The following is a 16,207-nucleotide window of genomic DNA, read 5'->3' on the forward strand; positions in this document are numbered from 1 at the left end:
ATCAGAACATGGAAAGTTCAAGAACAAAAAACACAAGAATTTATTTATATACATTATTTGAGTGCTCAAATGACATGATGAACATGGACTGTACAGTACATCTCTTCATGCATGCTGCTTTTTAGTTTCTGTTATGCAAATATAAGGTCCAAGTTGAACTCTAGCCCAAACTGCCAAAATCCATGCACACAAGGGATGCAAGAATTTCTTGCTTTACAGACAGAAACTTGTATTTTTGTGGATTTTACGAACATGTCGCTCCCAAGTCTTTCCACTGTGCTCCTGCTCATTTTAGATAACATCAGAGCAATCTTGTTTCTTCATCATCCCCAAATGGAACAGATAAATAAAACTAAAAGCAGACATTTTGACTCGTCATAGCAGGACAAGCGCAGGTAGAACTAATAACATCAATGGTGATTCAGTTCCAGCAATTAATGTTAACGCAGTTAACAGTGATACATGTATTATTAGCTACACCTGTGTTTGACAAGTCTGAATTTCTTTCCCGGAAAATTTGAGCGTCACTGCACTTAAAGAGCACACATAACAATATAACAATATACAATATACGCCTGCACAAAAGTATGTAAACTGAGTATGTACCCAGTAGACTTGTATATTCGTTGAAAATGAGACGGTAAATTAAGAGTTCACACTGTAATCAAGCAGTAAATATTCTGTGTAGTATTGTCAGAACAAGAGGAAGCACATGTTTCATTTGAGCAGGCCTCAAAGCTGGCCTGAGGCATCAGCTAATTACATGGCTGCTTAGGGCCCCACAGCCACCAGGGGGCCCATAAATGCAGCAAATTAAAAACGAGGAAGTCTCCTCAGGTTCCTGTTCACTTTGTCAACATTTTGATAACATTACTTTGTTGTGTGAGATTGAAGCTGTGCAGACTAACCGGGCTCATTAACGTTTTTTTTTTTTTGTTTTTTTTTTGTTTCATTTGAGTAAATCTAATTTGTAATGAGTTAATGAGTTAACATGTGTGCATAAGGACCGTGTAGATATCATTGTGAACCATGAAAGTTGTTGCATGCTTTAGTTTGTGCCCCTCCTATGTCTGCTTGATTGGTTGCTTTCAGGAATAAGGCATTTCTAATGTTTATTTTCTAGCGTTTATTTTTGCTCCCAAGAGGGACAGGAGAGCTTCTTATGGGGCTCCCGGGCCACTCGAGTGTATCTAAGGTGTAACATTAGTTAGAATATATGGCATGGAAGTGCAGTCCGAAACTAATGTTTAAACCTTTGAATACACATTCTGAAGCATTACTGCATTACCCCCATGTTTACTGTCTATATCTCTACTGCTACACTGATGTGAAATGAAAAGATAAGAATAAAACAAAGGGCACATCTGCAGCGTTTCATGCCTACAGAATATCATAGAGAGCGTCTTGCATGTTAATGTTGGTTTAATAACTTAAATCAGTTTCCGACATATATTGTTCTTTCTCCTCCACTACATATATTTGACAACAGTACTTACAAGTTACTTTGATAACCCTGGACAAGCTGCGCGGAGACATTTTATGGTTTTGTTTTTCTTGTTTTTCTGTTTTTCTGTCTTGTTTTAAAAACCAGTCCCCATCTACTTCAGCTGTTTTTGCTGCAACACTGTGGCACTCTGAGACACCAGAAATATTTTGTGGACAGAAAAAACATCACAGGACTCTCCATCAGCAAGCAGGTGAGCAGATAAAGAGTGCGTTTTCTTTTTTGGGTGAACTTATCCTTTAATAAAACCTTTACTTCTAATAGAGTATATCTGAACTGTGATTGTGTTACTTTTACTCAAGTGCAAGACCTGAGAACTGCTTCCGCCTCTGCTTCAGTCCACTTTCACCCCCTTTGCCCCTGCCACACTGTCTGCACGCCGCGGTGTCTGTGCTGAACCGGGCAGTCTTTAGGACCCGCGGCAGCCGGCAGACAGTCTGCAGGCCCCTGCAGTGAGAGCGGTGCATCTGGAAGAGAGCTGGCCGGCTGGGGAGGTGGAGGACGGGGAGAGAAGAGGAAGGAGGCTCCGGGAGGCAAGCGAGACAAAAAGGGTCAGGCCTGGGACTTGGGAAAATCGGGTAACGAACACACAGCGATTCACGCATTTTTAAATCCGTTTAACCCGGCACTAGTAGCCGCGCAGGAAGGGTAACCTTTATGCGAACAATAACGTGAAAGCCCCGAGAGCGGAAGGCGCTCGATGGAGACGGGGAAATAGCGATTTTAGAGGGGTTTGCTTCTTTTTTTTTTTTTCTTTTTTTCTCTCCTCTCCTCTTTTGCAGATGTGCTGATTGGACATCGCGACGTGCACTTGAACTTGACCGAATTTTAGAGCACGGTACCAGGACCGCGGGCTCCTGGAAGAAGCCACTGGCCTCATTAAAAGAAAAATATATAACGGCGATTTATAGTTGAGTGGCCGTGGCCTGTAAAAAAAAAAAAAAAAAAAAAAAGAGAGAGAGAGAGAGAGCGAGCCACAACCCCCTGGGTCATATTGCAAGACTTCCCCTCCTGCAGAAAAAAAAAAAAAAAAAAAACACGTCTCAAACTTTGTAAATTTTCTAAAAAACGCTTCGCCAGTTGAATAATCCACGCAGAGTGGGTCGATGGCAGTGAGTGGAGAAAACGTGTGGCCTCGGTTGCAAAAGCGTGATGTGCGTGGACATGCGGTGACACTGAACGCCTGTGTTGCCCCCCCCTCCCCTCTTTTTTTTTTTTTTTTTTTTTAACAATAAATTATTTTCTCAAGATAACACGTTCTGGTTGTTGCCTGCAATTAATGTTGTTTATTTTGCGGGAGGGAAGGACTTCATTTGCAGGGCATGGTGGATAAGTGAGAGGCGGCTGTCATCAATCTCGATTTCTTTTTTAACCCCTTAGAGGAAAGTGAAGACATCCCATGTGAATGTAGATGTGCAGGCTGATGATCTGTCTTTTTTGATTTTTAAATTTTTTTGCACATTTCCAGAGTGCAACAGTGTGTGTGCTCCTCTCTGTGTGCGCATGGCTGCCTGCTGGAGGCACTTTAACCCAGACGCTTAAGGTTAAACATGAAATATTAATGATGTAATAATATGTAATCATCCTGGGTTAATTCTGGGTGCATGTCAGAAGCCATTTAAGTCGACTACTACTGTACACCCATACAACCCTGTGGTGTAAAAAGAAAAAAAGAAAAAAAGAAAAGTGGTCCAGGCCCTATAGGCAATAGTAGCCATACAGTATCCTATAGAAGCCTGTGAGGGTCCTATGCATGACGTGCACTCAACAAAAGGGAAAGCTGATGCTCAGAAACAGCCTCAGTATGACAGGAAAAAGTGAAATGTAACCATTCTCGAGCGATCAGGAACAAGCAGTGACTGTCCCTTTTTCTTTTCTCCCTTCTTCTCAGGAGAGCCGAGAGAGAGAGAGAGAAAGAGAGAGAGAGAGAGAGAGAAGAGGGATCATCTCTCATTCCTTTTGTTTTGTTTTGTTGTTTCTTTGAGTTTGTATCCACCTCTCATCCTCCACATCGAGAACATTAAGCCCCCACCCCCCCACCTCACCACCACCCAGAAGAGCCCCCCGCCTTCACCGCGATGCCGTCCAACACTGTCACCAACACCAACACCACTGCATTCAAATCCTCAGACTACGCTGACTCACCTGGAAGCAGAATGGTAAGGTGGACAGAAAAAACAAAAAAAAAAAAAACACGTGTGAAATATGAAAGCACGCCTCAGGAATCTCGCTCGAGGTATTTATGAGGCTCCTCTGAGAGCCCGGCATGTTGGTGAATGACTCGGGATTTCTCGGCTTTATTGCCAGAAGGTTCAAAAGGTTCATTCAGTGGTGTTGTGGCTTTTTTTTTTTTTTTTTTTTTTTGGAACGAGTTAGGGATAAGCTGCTGATTAATTTGGGATTTTACTCTCCATCAGTGAAAAATGCAATTTATCTGAAAGGCGTTGCGCTCTCCAGATCTGATTTAGGAGGAGATTACTCACTCCAGTGATGATGTAGCACAGTGTGGCTTTTACTATTTTCCTAAAAATATCTGTAAAGAGCGCGCATGTGTGCATGAATGAGTGCGGTGTGTGAGTGTCATTATGCTGATAGTATATTGATGAGGGCACTCAGATATTGGTGCAAGTTCGGGTCAAAGCCAATTAAAAACCTTTCCCAATGTTATGAATGTCAACCTAATGCCTTATTGATCCGGAGAGACTGCAGCATAATTTCCTTCTGTTCAGTGGAGAAATAGTCAGTGTCCATCTGCATACGGAGTGCCATGTCATGATGCAGACGGACTCATTATCTCCGTCTGCAGCATCACTGATGCTTCACAGCGGCAGCGGCAGCATCCCCGCGCAGCCGGCTGCTGCGAGATGCAGCCGTATTCTGTGACAGTTGCTGCTGTAATGGTGGTTGGTGACGTGGGCGTTGGCTGGTGTAGGTTGAGCTGGAGCTGGAACGGCTCTCTAGCTCTGGGTTTTTTTTTTTTTACTGGGGGGATCTGTCCTCTTCCTTCCATGTTCCCATTACACAGAACTGCCCTTAGTCCTGTTGCCTGGCAACAGACATTGCCTTAAATAACCGGCTACCCAGACGGAAATAGGGTAAGAGATATTGACAATGCAGTTGGGTTCACTCCAGGCAACAACTAACCATATTTCAGGTTTATTCTGTTTATTTTTTTCCATTGTGCAGAACACATCAGAGTGAAGCTGTGTGTGAAAATGGCGTGTTATTTTCCATTCGGTGTGTGTCTGAGCATTCGCTCGGGTTGGGAATTGAATGAGCGGTGCAGTGTAGGCTGTTCCTGCAGGCACCACTGAATTGTGTCATCCATGTAAGTGGTTCCCAAATGAGCCTGCACACCAGGCTGCACTCAAAATGTGCTATTATCTATGCAAATTCTGTCGCCCTGTAAGGAAAAACTGAAGCACCAGGCTCTCTATTAGTAATCACACAATGAACGGGGACCATCTGCAAAACACGTTCTCTATCAAAAGCATTGAAATCTACATTTAAAATAATCAGCTCTGTATTTTCACCCAGAAATCCACAGAGGAATTTCGATGATTTTAGAGCGATATTTGTCAATTACAACCCTGTTTACCCATTAATCACAGCAACAGTTACTCACTTACATCCATCTCTTTATGCAAATCAGTTTATCACCCCGGGACCCTAATGGTTGATGGATTTATTCCATTTTAGTAGCCAGCACTCTCAGGGTGTAACATGGCCTGACCTTTTGAAATTCCTGCCGGTGTTTATTAACATCCACCAATCTCTTAAATTATTGAACAAGTGGAGTCTGCTGGACTCAGTGTGTGCAGGAGTCCAGTTTCTTGAGAGTAGCTTTTAAGAAGGGCTGCGCAATTAATCTGAATCCAAATCGAAACGTGGCCAGAGCGCAATGTACAAATCAAAGGAAGCTGAAAATGTTTGGATGAAAGGTCAAATGTGTGACAAGACAGTGTGATCATGACGTGCTGTGCTGCTGCCAGAGATGCCCTGACGTGCAGTTCTGGAGAAAACATTTTCGTTTGGTTCAGACCTCAAGAAATGTCCCATCCCATTGAAAATAATCGTTTAAACTAATCTTGAATCATATTGCAATCACAGTATCTAACAAAATAATTGCAGTACGATTGTGTTTACCATAATGTGCAGCCCTGTTTTGGGAAGGCTTTTACTGGAAAACAGAGCAGAGAGAGAAGGTGATGACTGATGAGATGACGCAAAGGTCCCTGGCAGGTGTTACAACATGTACCGTGACTCGTCAGACTGTGTGACCTGGTTAGGAATGTACAGAACCAACCACAATAATATCTTTGTACAAAACTGCTGCATTACAACAGCAGCTTACACACAAAAGTGATACGGTCAGTTTATACTATGAGGGATTTTGTCCCAATCAAAACTGAAGTTAGTTGTGTTGCTCAGTCTCATGGATTCGCAGGTGTGAAGCCACACATGGACTCACGAGAGACCATCGCAGCGCTGAAACACACATTTTGACAGCATTGTAATACATGACTCCAAACAGCATTTAGTCGGTATTGTTTGGATTGTTGACCGAGTATTTAAGTCGCTGTATCTCACAGCTACGTAGTATTGCGTTCATGGATGTCCCTGAGTCTGCCAAAGGGAACCCATAGTTTTCAACCACACAAGCATCATAGACTGTAAATGAAATCCATAATACAAAGATGGTTCTGTTATACAAGAGAATTTTGAAACAGTGTCTATTTACATTGACTAGAAATAATTCCAACGCCAAAATATGATCCCCTGAACTTGTTTTTAACCAACATTTGTGGTTGTTGCAATGTAAGAGGTCCAGTGTTTAGCATTTAGGGAGGATCTGTTGGCATAAACTGTGTATGATATTCATAATTATGTTATCAATTACTTTTTGATGCTTTAGAATGACGTTTATATCAACAGATTGAGTGGATCCCCTTCCACAGAGTCCGGCATGTTACACCGCCTACAGTAGCCCAGAGCAGACAAACCAAACGAGTCTAGATACGGCCTGTCACATTGTTGTCCACTGTATCCTACACACTGCTGCTTCCAGATAATTTTGCAGCAATATTGTGAAGCAGGATGGTGATGTAGCCGCACGTGCAGTTTTTATCACTCTACTTTGCTTTGTATTGGCGAAATTTAAGGTGTTGCACGTGTCCCTGGCCTCCCCTACTTGTCTTACTGTATTAAACATGATCCATTATAGACGACAAAGTCACGCGGTTCCTTACAGTAATCTTCCGTCATGTCATCCTCGCCACAGTGGCCGAGATTAAAATAAAAGCACTTAACAACAAGTCAGCGGAGGGACCCGGTCACCAGGATGCCCTACGGTGCTGAGAGCTCATTTATCTCGAAAGGGAATCTCACATTCACCACTGAAGGAATTTAATAAGGACCCAGCCCTCCGCCCCCCCTCACCGCAGCTGTCAGGAATGGCCTTGCAATCTCATTTGCATTCAGACCTGGTGCTGGTGGTCCTATTCAGTCAATATTGAAACTCAAAGCATCTACATTAGGATCATCTTTTCTCCCATCCACCCCAGGGGTACTCGGTGGTGGCGGACATGGGGCTTTGTTCATGGGGGTAGACAGTTTTATTAATCAAAGGGAAATTGCAGCAAGGGGGAGGTGGGGGCCGGTCGACGTCTTTGTAACGGTGTCAAGAGGGGATTGTCTGCAGAAGGTCAGCGCTGCGTCCGTGGAGCTTTCACTTCAGCCGAGTTCAAAGGAACGTGCCACTCAGTTTTCTATCTGTCTCATTGTCCACCCAGGCCAACGACACTCAGGAACCCACTGCAGGGCCCCCCCCCCCCCCAGAAATGTTCAAGTGTGTCACAACTAAAGCATCTTTAGCTGAGGGAAAGCAAACACTTAGCTTACCGTATGCACAAACACCGTCTGTCATAACCTGGAAAGACGCAATGTCTTATGTACATCCAGGCTTGAAAAAGGAAAATTTGACAATGTTACTCCAGTTATTAGAAGTCCAAGTTGTACATGATGTGTTTATTTGTCTCGACAGGGTGAAAGCACAATACTGGACATGGACCTGATGACAGAGGAGAAGTCGGCTAAAAGTAGCACCTCCTGTAAAGTTGGCAAGTCTGGAAGGAAGCGCAAGCAGTTTTCAGTAAGTGTTGATTTGACATGTCAGACAGTTTACAATCTACATCCATCCATCCATGCACACCTGTTTTAAAGTGATTTTATTGTCAGTTTTCCAATATAATGACTAAATACTGCTCATTGTCAAGATTGGATATCAGATAGTCCCTCGAGCACAGTAACATCAAAGAAATAAAGAACATGTATTGTTTGTTCAGCAGAGGTATTCCTTTACCCGCTAATTACTACTAGTAATAAAAAACAAATACTAACGGTGCACAATGCAATTTTTTTCTATTAGTCTGTTATAAATGGAACGATATGAACATTTCTTGTCATGATTATCATGAGCAGAATGATCGCCATTAACGATGTTATCCTGATAATAATCAGAATGAGCTTAAAACTTAAAATGGCACTTAAACATACTGAAATCGCCTTACCCACCACTTTATTTGAACAGTTTGTGTTGCATCACAGATAGGCCGCACATCATCTGTGAGTGAAAAGGATGCCAAGCTACTCGAGAAAATATTCATGATTATCCTGATAATGGAAATTCACCATGATCAACTTACCCTGAGTGTTTTTGGCGAGAGTGTGACAAAATATGTTATTTTTCCATCCCTAGTCTCAAACAGAGACAGAGTTCTTGAAAGCTGATAGCCAACGAGCTAATATGAGTTTCAGATGTTCAGAGCCATGTGTTTATATCTGTATTTTAAACATTAGAGAAGACAGGCTTGTATTTTGAGATCGCCCGTCTAGAAGTCTCAAAGTTTGAAAATATATGACTTCATGATCAAAATTGTTACTAAAATTTACATAGTGCACCTTTTGATTCATTTTGTATTTCATATTTAAATCTCTTTGGTCATAATGTCTGATGATACAAATCTCTCTAAGCATAATTGTGTTAAAGGAGGAGTAAGTGATTCTGGACAAAGATAATTGATTATTGCATTCCCAGGTTGTGAAATGTTGACACTTGGGGTTGGTTCATCCCAAATCTTAAAGGACATGTAATATTGTCTTGACAGAAACTTGAGTCCAGACTGCGGTGTGCTCATTAAGAACTATGCCATACTGAGCGGTATGGTAGCCAAATGTTTACAGCGTGCGCCACATAGCCACAATATCCGCAGTTCTATTCCAGCCCGAGTCCTTTGTTCCCTTTGTTTGCCTCTATTTGCGTCTTCAATGTCAAATAAAAGGCAAAAAACATGTCGTCCAGTTTACATCTCAAGGCAGCTGCTCCAGCCGTCCTCACTCGCAGGGTGAAAATCCTGCTGTCACTAAGAAGGGCGAGACGTGATTAATCATATGAATATGGGGATAAATGCGCAGGTTTTTAGATAATCTTTCCTGGAAGGCAAGCATGGTGTTGCACAGAAATAGCTGTGTGAAGAATAACAAAAGTGGAGAGGTCGGATTGCAGTAATGGGGTTCAGACACTGTTTGACCATACGATAAGCATTTTGGTGGGAGAGTAGCTGAGCCCTCAGTAACCCTCAAACAAAGTGCCTGTCTGATCATATAGCAGAGTTAAAACCACCTCCCACCTCTAGCCTCACAATCAGACCGAATTCACAGTTTAGTTTCACCTCATTAAAGGGTAACTCCACCAAGTAGTATAATGCTTTTTATGACTCCAGAGGACGCTGCATCTGATTTGATAAATTGCCTCCAGTGATGTCACTAAGTGGCACTGTGGGTAATGTAAGCGCCAGGTTTTGAAAAAACAGAACCCGAGATACCACCTTTTTATTCCTCGCATTCTTCATACTTTTCAAAACCAGGTGCCTACATTACCCACAATGCAATCACCGGAGGCAATGATCAGATTACACGCAGCTTCTTCATGAAAGGCTTTATTCATTTTTATATGCATTCCTACTGCCCAAGACCTGCAAATACCCTTTGAGGAATTGATCATTGTTTATCTAAACTAAATGAGTCACTGAATACATTGATGCTGGTGGAGATTTGAAGGTCTGGACCCAGGCCACCACCACCCACACCACTTCTGACGAGACTTGCGGGGGGTCACCGTCAAACAATTCTTGCAGCGTTTCAAATCAGACAGTGTGACATTCACGGCCCCTTCACGCAGCGATAGGTCATATGTGCGGGGGCCTGATCTTCTCTCTCAAGCTCTCTATTCATTACTCCTTGAAACGAATGCAATACCACAAATGCCTTCAAGGAAAATCTGTCTTCCTGCTCTCTGTGACATCACCCCCCCCCCATCATCGAGTGTGACCCTTTGGAACAGCTACAATCACTTTTTGTAACTTTTTTGCCACATGACACATCATATGAACCAGTTTGTTGCCAGTACATCTCGGCCTGAAGTGTCTCATGATGGTCCGAATTGCCAATTCAAACTTTGCGTCTTGGTGAGCCATTGCACATTTGAAACTGAAAGAATTTCGAGATAATGAATATCCGAACAAAGATGACACCCATCTGTGGCCTTTGCATCAAAATGAAGGTGTTGTTTCAGCGTATGCTTCTTTTGTACTCATGCATAATCATCACACAGCCTCCGCCATGTTCCTCGGCTACACACTACACCACTACACCAGCACCATTTGTAATCTGTTTGTGATGTCTTTTGTAGTTAAAAGGCCTGACTTAACAATGACTCTTGGGCCAATGTGTATCTGCGTATGTTTTTTTTTTTTTTTTTCTCCCTGAGATGTTATCATTTGCATAAGCCTCTGCTCAGAATCATGTTAATTAAATCTCGCAGTGTGATTCAACAGACCCCCCCCCCCAAAAAAAGGGGGATTACAAAAATGTTTACAGATACGTATGGCGAGTAGGGGGATATGCCAGGGGGCTTGTGTCGGCGTGTGTTTTAAATAGCAGCTGAGCGGTCCCGACCAATCGCAGATTAAGATGAGATATAGTCAGAGTCAGGGCGCCTGAGCGAGTGTTTTCACAGCTGTGGGGGATTGACCACATGCACCACGCTTCAGTCAGATAGGTGTTTCATTGTTGGTGTTGTTGAGAGTCACTGCTGGACGACTTAATGCGCTGTCTGTAAGGCATTACTGGACTTTTAGTTTAATCCCGATGTTACTGTGTCATGTTAAGCAGAAGGGTAATGCCTAAAACCTTTTCCCATGAAGTGCACAGACATCATGGACATAGAGACTGTTGAATGACTACTCAAAAAGATGCCAACCGTAGTAAAGTATTTGTTCGTTCACCTGAGTTCACAGGGTTTCTATTTACATATTAACTGACCTTGCTACTCTTTTACTATCAGGGTTTCCACGCTGTAACATTCACTGCCTTCAGCTACTCGGGAGTAGGTTAAAAAATGCTTGCCTGGTTACTTATTTTAACCTCTATTTGACCAGGGGGGTGAACTCTCATTGACATTGAACACCATGTTTTCATGGATGTCCAGGCCAAGACAGGCACGGCACAATTACAGCTGCAGACATAAAACAAAGAAATAACAGATTAAAACGGAAAACCAATTCCAGGATCACGAGATATCAAGAAACATGCACCGACGTTCAGAACGTCTGAAGCCAGATGTAATTTACAGTCCCTCTAAATTCATCAAGTGAAACCAGCCCTCGAAGATTCAGGTGATTTTAAGCAGAAGGCGCAGCAGATGGAAAGAGTTTAACATCCATTTGTTAAAGGATGTAGATGTGTAGGTACGACGGAAGGAGACAAAGAATAGCCTTAAGAATATGCCAATGGTTGAGCTTCCTGGCAGACGAGGCAGGCAATAAAACCTGACCATACACAGCGCAGGGGTGATAAATATACATACACATTTGTAATTATAGTAACAAAGAACATGCATTTATATCAAATCTATATTTAAAGTAGCATTAGTCACATTTCACTTGTTCTTTTTTTGAGAGAAGTTATTTCAAGAAAGTTCCTCATTAATTTGACTTATTAGCTCATAATTTTGAGGCAATCAGTCATTATTTTGAGAAGGCTTCTCATGATAATATCTTAAAGGATCTTTTTTTTTTGCCCTTCACATTGGCGGCAATAAGCTTCAGTAGTAAGTTCTGACGCTGCAGCAGTAAAGTTGAATGAGGCAGCCAGTGTTTCATTTTGACCTCTGTCTGCCTGTCTGAGCTGCCTGATTTGCCAACGGTGACCTCTGACCTCTGGCAGGGGCCACATGTAGTTCACTGGGTCAGTAATCTGTTGCATAATTCTTCCAGCGACGGTTGTGTGTGTGTGTGTGTGAGCATATTCCCTCAGTTTGCACTCGTGTGTTTGTTTGCCGAAAAACACCCACACACACTCTGAAAGCTTTTTGTACTTCTGAACTGAGTCGGAATATTAATAATGCCTGAGCTGTGGATTTGTTTGTTTTCATTCATCGTGTCAAACAGATTTACTCGAGTGCCGCTCTTTGTGCGCGTGCAACTGTTCAACATTTACAGTTAATTTGTTTTCAGTTACTACAGTGATGAAGTCATTCGGAGGTCTGCGGCCTGCGAGGAATGCTTAAAAACCAACTTTGGCTTGATGTAGCTCCCTTTTTACGATACAGTCCGACTTCCCCCTGAAGTTTATTTTAGCGGATCTGTTCCACATAATTTGCATTGCATTCATTACTCAGACATTTTATAAGTCTCTGGGTCACATTAAAGCTAGTTATACATTGTGCTTTTTCACATCCATCTGTGAGAACAAGATTAGATCTGACCTTTTAGCCTCTAGCGCAGGGTTTTTTGTGTTTGCTAAATATTGCCTGCTGAAAGGCAGATGCCTCCCGAGGCGATGCTGTCGCCTCCCTTAAATGCAAACTGCTGTACCTACGTCTGCAGCAGATGAAAGCTTTCGGTGCTGCTCTCATCAGTGTTGACAGTCTGATCTCACAAGACATGCTCCACTTTCTGCTCCCAGTGACCTAGTAATGGGATTGTCTGAGAAAGTGTGTTTTTTGTGGCTATTTTTAGGCGGGAGCGGAGACGCTATCACATTTCTTCAAAGTGTTGAGTCGGGAAAAAAAAAAGAATCTTTTCTAGGTCTTCCAAGACGGGCGCAGCTTTTTTTAGGCAAAAGGAAGGTGTAACAACCGAACGTCTGCGGCTGTAACTTTAGATAGGTCACCTCTGTTTCTGCTTAGAATGAAATAGCTCGATGGGGCGTTCCAAAGTGGACGGAGTGGAGAACTTCTTCGTTTTGTCTCACGGCCAACATTCCTGACATGTTTCCGTGCTGCTGTAATGATAAAAGCACGGCTACAGGAAGCTCACCAGTGTACCTGATGAACTCTAATGTAATCCCTTCCTCGCCTGCATGTTAATGGCTGCGCGGCAGATTTACTGGCACGGCTTTGAAGTTTACAACTCTGGTTTAACAGAGCTGAAAGGGAAATGCCATAATTCACTGACTAATAAGTGCAGAAGTTGCGCTACGTGTTTGATTCTGTCCAGATTTAGCCGGAGAAGGCTTAAGGGATGAAATTAGGCTTATCTAATGTGAAATGGATGAATGCTTTGATTAACATTTTCTCTCAAATAGCCCATTCAGGCTAAGGAGGGTTTATCCTCACCCTGATAATGCCAGCTGCTTTGCTTTTCTTCAAACATGCTGGATGATTTGTTGTAACTCCTGGAAGGTTTTGTTTATTGCTCAGCCACCTACAGTATATTCCAGTGATATGTCACACACCTTCAAAACACCCTCTCGAACGGCTACAGCAATAATCATCTCTAAAGCTGACAGATTGAGAGGATGTTAATGTTTCCCCCTCTTCCCTCGCCCGCAGGTCGAGAGCTGTGGCTCTCTCAAAGGCAGTGTGGGTGTGGGCAACAGCTACACAGGGGTGGGTAGGCCGTCCATGGCACAGGTCCACAATGGAGACGTGGGCGGGCACAGAGACAGGACGTCCGATGCCTGCTTCCCCAAACAGGAGAAGAGGGAAGTGGAGAACGGGATCCCCAGAGACCCTTCCTCCTGCCGGGCAGAGGACAGCTCCCAGGGTCAGAGCCGGAGCCGGTCCCAGGAGAACGGATTCCTGCCCAGCCGGGAAGAGCAGGACTCGGAGAAAGACAAGGACGACAGCCTGTTGACGCCGCGCAAGAAGCGAGGGAGACGGAAACTGGAGCGGCCAACGAAATGTGAGTTGTTGTTTTTTTTTTTTCCGCCTCTCCTTCCTCCGGCCGGGCTATGTTTTGATCCAAACACATCACGTGACTGGTACAAGATGTTGAGCACTGAACTGTAAATGGATGTCAGACACACAGAGCATGGCACTGACACTGCCAGGATTTGTAACACTGAGGCTGAAAGTGCTGCGGTCACACTGCTGAACAGTGCTGTGAAGGAGAGGCACGAGTAGATACTGGAGCTGCAGTGTAAATCAGATACAACGATACTGTTAATACTGTTATTATACAGAATCTTATGCACACTGTGTTTCACTTGTTCTGAATATCGCGGTGTGGTTCACCAAATGCTTTCAATATGCACAACCAGTTGACGTTTGAATGTGCCAGCCACACAGTGTGCAATGAGAAAGAGAATTGATTAATAGATTACCTTTGAAATTAAGTAGCAGGAAAGGACAGACGCAGTTCCTAGACGATGCAGTACCAGTAACTGTAGTTAGTTTTGGCCAATCATGATAAGATAACCAATCAGATAATGAAAACAGTGATTAGTTTGTAAGTTTCATTCATAAATTAGGACATAAAACGGAAAAGACAGCAGCAGTATTTAGTCTAGGCCACAGTAAGAACATTACCAACACAGCTGGAACAAATGGAATACTGAATATTATATTCTAGATAACTAGACAAAAAAAACCCAAAAACACAAGCAAGCATAAGGTCATAATAAAATCACTAAATCTAAACGATTGTGCTGCGACCACTTAGTGCACTAGAGCAAAAACTAAGACCAACGGGAATGGAAGCAGAGCAAATATTAAAACTGCTACCACTGCTGCAAAACAGTTACGAAGGAAACATTGAACTGGAGTGAAAGCATGACAAAGACAGTGAAATTGATAATCTTCTTAAATGCAAACTGTACACCTTTTATAATAAATATTTAAAATTCGTCAATTTTCAAATGATCTCTGGTCCTACAGAGGTCAGTCTGCTCCGGCCACAGTGCAGCAGTGGCTGACCTCAGAGTGTGGAGTTGATATAAATCCGGGGGGCATTGTTGGGAGAGAGTGGTGCAGGTAGTTTTTAGTCCAAGATGGAGATTAACAATATCACTTAGCCGCTCCCCCGCGCTCTGCTTTTTAGTCCCGTCTCCCTCTCTCTCTGTCAGCCACGTGTCTCTCTCGCTCCTCTCTCGGCCACAGAGACACCGGCTTTGACCTTGATGAGGAGTGCAGTAAATAAAGCTCGGGGAGGAGCGACTCGTCTCCTGGCAACGAGCCTCTGTCGGGAGCTGGCAGGTCTCTGTTGTGGCCGCCTCCCTGTCGGGGGCCCTGCCAGGTGGATGGCGTCGTGCCCAGAACTCTTTACAAACTGAGTCTGCACTCTGTATTCACCTGATCGGTGCTTCTAGGATCTGTTACTTCACTTCAAAGCAGGAAATCTGGGAGAACCCTGTTTGCTCTTCGAACCAGGTGTTCGGTGCTGCTGCCTGATCTGGGTTTGGGTCCAGTGCTGCTCAGATTTAGTATGATACAGTGGTGAGCACAGAGGGCACATTTCACATATTTACCTTGATGATTAGAATACATTTTGAAGATGTTCACGCCATTAGGTTCTGTATGTGTTCATGTGTATTATAGCAGTAACCCTTGTAGTATAACCCACAAGTTTTGGACGTTCATCTGATCAATAATACATCTGAGCTATAAATTAACAGGGTAAAAGCGATATACATACAGTGAAAATTGACGGTTATTACATCACGTTTGATATAAATAAATATAAAGTTGACCATATGACGGGAAGAAATCCTACAAAATTACACTGTATCATCTCCATTGTCCTCCATTTTTAACCATTTTTTAAATATATATCTCTATCTGTCTATCTATCTATCTATCTATCTATCTATCTATCTATCTATCTATATATATATATATATATATATATATATATATACACACACATAAGCCTAGTGTAGTCAAAACATGTAAGGAATTACAGATGTGCGGCCCTGATATGTTCTAAACATGTCATCTTGGAGCGAAGAGTCAAACATGGGATGAGGTAAGTTTGACTGAAACCAGGTTTATGAAGACTTTCACATGTTGAAGGGGCCCTCAGCGAGCGTCAGTGGGCCGCTGTCAACCGCAAAACCCATTAGCTGTGGGCTTAGCCTCTTCCTTTCACACGCAGACTCACTCACGTTCACACAACTAGCAGGAAAAAAAAAACAGCAAAGCATTCCCTCTCAGTCACTCTCACAGATACGCTCTCCAGCGGAAGTCACTGTTATACAGTAAGGTAAATGGAGTGACTGATAGGTTGACCACACGTTTGCTGGCTCTGGATATTGCAGTATAGCAGCACCCACATTGAACACTCATTTCATCATTATCTGAACTGAACTCAAATCTCTAAACACGGTGACACGCCGCCGAACACTTCGGCCAGTTTGCACAGA

At 43.1% G+C, this 16,207-nt stretch overlaps 1 protein-coding gene across 6 annotated transcripts in view; it reads left to right on the forward strand.

Annotated features, from left to right (window-relative positions):
* Positions 1-1,835: 1,835 nt before the first annotated feature.
* dnmt3ab (DNA (cytosine-5-)-methyltransferase 3 alpha b) overlaps positions 1,836-16,207 on the forward strand; it is a 45,913-nt gene continuing 31,541 nt past the window's right edge. For 2 of the 6 annotated variants that reach the window (XM_037071629.1, XM_037071635.1), the window contains exons 1-4: positions 1,837-2,082; positions 3,396-3,663; positions 7,548-7,655; positions 13,398-13,749. In XM_037071629.1, the coding sequence (XP_036927524.1) occupies positions 3,583-3,663; positions 7,548-7,655; positions 13,398-13,749 (541 nt within the window). In that variant the 5' untranslated portion in view covers positions 1,837-2,082; positions 3,396-3,582. Of the gene's footprint in view, positions 2,083-3,395; positions 3,664-4,546; positions 4,600-7,547; positions 7,656-13,397; positions 13,750-16,207 lie in introns of those variants that run through there. The other 4 variants (XM_037071633.1, XM_037071630.1, XM_037071631.1 and 1 more) reach the window with 4 other exon arrangements.

This window comes from Acanthopagrus latus, chromosome 16 (assembly GCF_904848185.1).
Source record: "Acanthopagrus latus isolate v.2019 chromosome 16, fAcaLat1.1, whole genome shotgun sequence".
Lineage (NCBI taxonomy): Eukaryota > Metazoa > Chordata > Actinopteri > Spariformes > Sparidae > Acanthopagrus > Acanthopagrus latus.